The sequence below is a fragment of the Pinus tabuliformis genome, chromosome 8 (genome assembly GCF_031772625.1).
Source record: "Pinus tabuliformis cultivar Carrire ecotype Pingquan chromosome 8, CPIR1, whole genome shotgun sequence".
NCBI lineage: Eukaryota > Viridiplantae > Streptophyta > Pinopsida > Pinales > Pinaceae > Pinus > Pinus tabuliformis.
The window spans coordinates 1,581,492,518-1,581,498,067 of NC_142294.1; the positions used below are offsets into that span (position 1 = coordinate 1,581,492,518).

A 5,550-nucleotide genomic window follows, 5' to 3' on the forward strand; every position below is an offset into this window, starting at 1 on the left:
TTTACTGAGTTAAGTCCAGTTAAATTAGTTCCAAACTATTTGAGGAACTAATTGTGAGTTATCAGTTATTTGATGCATGCATGCACTCAACCAGTGTACTCCAGATAGCTGAAGATTCCCTCATTAGAAACTCATGCATGTCTATTTAGAGAAATACCCAATTCAGCTAAATGTCAAGGATATGTTACTATCAGTTGCATGTGTTTTCCTATAAAGGAAACTCATCCATGCAGTCAAGGTAAGGTTCCTTAAGGATTGCACAGTTTTACAGGGTGTGAGATCAGTGTTACACTTGGTAACAGGAGGATTACCTAGGAGAAACTGCGCAAGGGAATAAGAGCTTGAAGGGTAGAGGAGAAGGCTTGTGAGAAGCTTTGATTGCCTGTGAGAATCCAGGAGGATTGTACTGAGATCTGGCTAGCTGTGAGAGTTAAGGCTTTGTGTAATCTTGAGATATTTCCACCTTGTATGATAATATAGATAGTGGGGGTTTTAGTTGAGGCTTTCCCCTGAGTATTTTCTGTGTTTCATGTGCATTGATTCTTCTTCTTATGGTTATATGTGTTCAGATCTAATTCAACTCGATCTTTAAGCTTCCACAAGTTTGATAGTAGATTATAGTATTTTGCATTATCGAGTTAATCTACAAACATATTTTCTACATAGATCTCAGAGGTAGATTTGTAGAGAATTTGCAGGAAATTCTACATGGTATCAGAGCAAAGGTTATTGGAGTTGTGAAAAGTATACTGAGAAGAGAATTTGAAGTTTGAAGTTTAGGGTTGTAGGTGCAAATTAAATTCATATCATACTTCAGGTTGGTCAATGGCATTCTATGGCTTGAGACTTGAGTATGCCTTGGAAGGCAGGTCGAATTACATAGCATGGAAAGATCACATGGAGGTTGTATTAGAAGACAACGACTTGAAGGATTTCATTGGTCAAGAAATCCCAAAGCTAGGTTCAACTAATGCATAAGAGTTGGTTGAGTGGAAGAAGTGTGTGGCGAGGGAGAGACAGATCATCCTTGAGGGAGTTTGAGACCATATTGTCTCGAGTCTACATGGGAAAGATACTCCATATTCAATGTGGAAGAGATTGAAGGACCTGTACCAGAACGGTAGTGACCAGAAGAAATTGGAACTCAAGGGCAAGCTTCGAAGAATCAAGATGGAGAACGACAATACTATTTCCACATATCTGAACAAACTCACCACCTGTAGAGATGAGCTTGGAAGTGTGGTAATAACTATTGCCGATGATTATATGGTGAGCCTCGCTCTCCTTGGCCTTCCAAAGAGCTAGAACAGCTGCCAGGACTCTGTGAATTGAAGGGAGAAATTGCCGGACTGGCAATGACTGTGGTTAGATCTCATGCAGGAGGAGATCAGGAGGAGCACTCGAGATGGTTCTTCATCCAAGGATGATGATGAAGAAAATATTTCCTTAGAAAGTAAGGCAAGGAAAGGGAAGGGGAAAGATTCCCATTCCAAATCGAATTCTTCTCATGGAGGGAAGAAGGGTGACAAGTCTAAAGTGAGATGCTTTAATTGTCACAAGATGGGTCATTATGCGACTAATTTCCCATCGAAGAAGTCCAAGAAGGGATCCTTAGAAGGATCGGAAGGTGAGGCATTAGCCTCCCAGTTTGAAATGGGCTTTACCCTCATCGCATGCATGGTGTCATTGATGATGATTTGTGGTTGGTTTCTTGACAGTGGAGCCTCATTCCACATGACTGGCAATAAAAGTTTATTCAGTACCTTGGAGGAGAAAGACCTCAAGATTTGCATAGAGATGGGTGACGATGAAAATTTTAGTGTTTTAGGAGTGGGCACAGTTACTTTTAAGAGGGAGCATGGAGTTCCTATCACCTTGACAGATGTGAAGTATGTGCCTGGACTGAAGAAGAACTTAATATCTATCATGATGTTGGAGGACAAAGGCTACAATGTTGTCTTTAGTAAGGGAAAGGTTTTCCTTAGACACTTCACCACGAGACAGGTGAAACAAATCAGTTCACGAGTTAAGAACATGTATGCTCTTGAGGTTCAAGATGCATGTAAAGCCTTGAGGAGCAAGGAAAATGTTAGAGACTTTGTGGTTGAGAGGGAGAGTAAATTACCTCTCAACATGCAGTCCCAGAAGAAGTCTCAGATAATTGTGGAGGAGCCACAATTAGAGTTAGCAGAGGGATCAAATGCATCCATACCTCTAGGTGTGAGGTGGGGCGATGTGAAGTGATCGTCCCATGAAGGCTGAAATTGGGCAGGGTCCTTTGAGAGGTTTTATCTCATGGATCGTACCTTACTACGAGAGCCCAAAGTATAGAGTAGCGGGAGGATTTAGTGGTATTGATGCGGTCAGAGATCAAAGTGACAGAGGCTAGAGCAATCAGATACTGAAGAGCACAGAGAAGGATTGACAACAGTGCAGAAAGGCTGAGTCAGCAGAAGCACAAAATTTTCAGTCGACAGAGGCAATAGTAGTCAGAGAATTTGAGGAAAGAGGCATCATTCTGATTTAGGTTGGATGTTTTTTGTTTCTAAAGTTTCTGGAGCAACAATACTTGAGAGACATGTTGCATGTAGAAAATTCCAAAGGTTCAAGATCAAGGTCGAGTTGAATTCCTTTCTTGTTGAGAGGGAGTTTTTAAAATAGCAAAAAGAAATGATAAAATAGAATCCAGAATATTCCAATTTTAATTTGTCCTTCATTAAAATTGTGAATTAAATTCGAATTTAGTCTCACCAGCTACTTGGAATTAATTAATTAATTAATTATGGATTAATTAGTTGGAGAAATTCAAGTTAGAAGTCTTTCTGAAGTCATGCAACAATTATCCCTTAAATTAAGGAGATTATCCCTTAATTAAGGAGATAAGATTGAGTTATATTTGAGTTGTAATTAATTAGCTCAGTTTACTGAGTTAAGTCCAGTTAAATTAGTTCCAAACTGTTTGAGGAACTATTTGTGAGTTATCAGTTAGTTGATGCATCCATGCACTCAACTAGTGTACTCCAAATAACTGAAGATTCCCTCATCAAAAACTCATGCATGTCTATTCAGAGAAAGACCCAGTTTAGCTAAATGTCAAGGACATGTTACTATCAGTTGCATGTGTTTTCCTATAAAGGATGAGAAAGACCCAGTTCAGCTAAATGTCAAGGACATGTTACTATCAGTTGCATGTGTTTTCCTATAAAGGAAACTCATACATGCAGTCAAGGTAAGGTTCCTTGAGGATTGCACAGTTTTACAAGGTGTGAGATCAGTGTGAGTGATCAATGTTACACTTGGTAACAGGAGGATCACCCAGGAGAAACTGCGCAAAGAAATAGGAGCTTGGAGGGCATAGGAGAAGGCTTGTGAGAATCTTTGATTGCATGTGAGCATCCAGGAGGATTGTACTAAGAGCTAGCTATATGTGAGAGTGAAGGCTTTGTGTAATCCTGAGATATTTCCACCTTGTATGATAATAAAGATAGGTGCGTTTTTAGATGAGGCTTTCCCCTGAGTATTTTCTATGTTTCATGTGCATTGATTCTTCTTCTTATGGTTATATGTGTTCATCTTTGATTCAGATCAATCTTTAAGCTTCCACAAGTTTGATAGTAGAAGTAGATTATAGTCTTTTGCTTTGGTATATTACATTATCAAGTTAATCTACAGTCAGATTTTCTACATAGATCTCAGAGGTAGATTTGTAGAGAATTTGCAGGAAATTCTACACATTCACCCATCCATGTAGTAGGACTCCATCCAGTTGCACGAGCCTTACTGCTCCCGAATCTTTGATTTTCATGACTATAAACGGGCCTAACCAGTGCATCTGCAGTTTTCCTGGGAACTTCTGGAACTTGTTGTCATATAGGAGTACGTGTTCCCCTATTCCAAAAGACTTCTTCTTGATGTGCCTATCATGCCAAGATTTTTTCCTTCTCTACTCCATTGACTGATGAAACTCGACCAAGAAGTGGGTTTTGTCAAGTTCCAATAACTGACCTAGTCTTTCCCGCAAGGCTATGTTGTCTGTCATTCCTGTGGCTTCAGATATGAACATACTTGGTAATATAAATTCCGCTGGAACCACAACTTCTCTTTCATATACTAGTTGAAATGGATTTTGCTTATGAAGTCTCTTTACTGTTGTCCTATATGCCCATAAAGTTGCAGGTATTCTTTCATCCCAGTTGTCCCTATTGGCTGGCATGACCTTTGTTAGCCCTTTCTCCATAATTTTGTTGAATGCTTCCATTACGTCATTGGCCTGTGGGTGATAGGAGCTACTCTTGTTATGCTGAATCATGAAGGTCTTCAGCAGAGTCTCAATGGTTTCATTTAGAAAGTGTGTTCCCTAGTCGCTTGTGAGGCTCCTCGGGTATCCAAACCTTGAGACTATGTTCTCAAAAATAAACCGTGCACCTGTTTCCATTGTACAGTCTTTAACTACTGCTTCTTCTACCCACCAGGTGAGGTATTATGTTGCTGTTATTATGTATCTCGCTCGTGAGTGCCTCGCTGGTGGCATAATGGGTCCAATGAAATCTACCGCCCACTTATCAAATATTTTCACTGTGTGGATAGGGTGTAGGGGCAGATCATCCCGTCGCTAAGGCTTTCCGACCTTTTGACAGACGTCACAGTTCTTAGAAAAATATTTCAAATCTCTATGAATAGTTGGCCACCAAAGTCCTACGTGTAGTATCTTTCTTGCGGTGGCTTTACCTCCCACATGGCCTTCTTCAACCTCCGAATGGCCTTCCCATAGCACATCATTTCTTTCATGCTGGAGGACGTAACACCTCAGTATTTGACCTAAACCCATCTTGTAGAGGTGTCCTGCGATTAGCTGGTAATCTGCTACCCTTACTACCAATTTTCATCTCTGTGTTGCTGTATATCCTTCTGGGCACTGACCCATTGTTAATAATGTGGCAATCTCTTCTAGGTGGTCCGGGATTGCCTCTATTCTGAATAAATTAGCATCGGGCAACCGATCATCCATTGCTCCTTCATTCTCCCCTATCTCCAGTCGTGAGAGGTGGTCTAGTCCCACATTCAGTCTACCAGGTTTTATGACCACCTCGAAAGTGAATTCCTGGAATAGCAATAGCCATTGGCATATTCTCCCTTCTAGTACTAGCTTGTTTACTAAGTATTTGAGTGCGGAATGGTCTATAAAGAATTTGAATGGTGCACCCAATAAATAATGCCTAAACTTTTGGAGAGAATAAACCATTGCCAGGGCTTCTGTTTCGGTTGTTTTGTTGTTCCTCTCCACAATTGACAGCGTCCTGCTAGCATAGTACATCGGGTGGTCCATATTCTTCTCCCTCGGCTGTGCTAAGACCACTTCCAATGCTATACCCGATGTGTTGATGTGCACATGGAACATTTTATTCCAATCGCGATATATGAGTATCGGTGCACTTACTAGTCTTTCCTTTAACTTATTCAGAGCTATTTGACAATCCTCATTCCAAACAAACTCCTCCGTTTTCTTCAGCAATTTTTCTAGTGGGGTTGTGATTGATGCGTAGTTCTTGA

General features: G+C 40.5%; 1 protein-coding gene across 1 annotated transcript; it reads right to left on the minus strand.

The window, feature by feature from the left end:
* Positions 1-3,943: 3,943 nt before the first annotated feature.
* LOC149242098 (uncharacterized) lies at positions 3,944-4,258 on the minus strand. Its single transcript, XM_089370757.1, has one exon. The coding sequence runs from the start codon at positions 4,256-4,258 to the stop codon at positions 3,944-3,946; it is 315 nt and encodes a 104-aa protein (XP_089226883.1).
* Positions 4,259-5,550: the final 1,292 nt, after the last annotated feature.

What these genes read in the sequence shown, in the direction of transcription:
- LOC149242098 (XM_089370757.1), bottom strand. Translation starts at nt 4,258, where the DNA reads ATGGAAGCATTCAACAAAATTATGGAGAAAGGGCTAACAAAGGTCATG.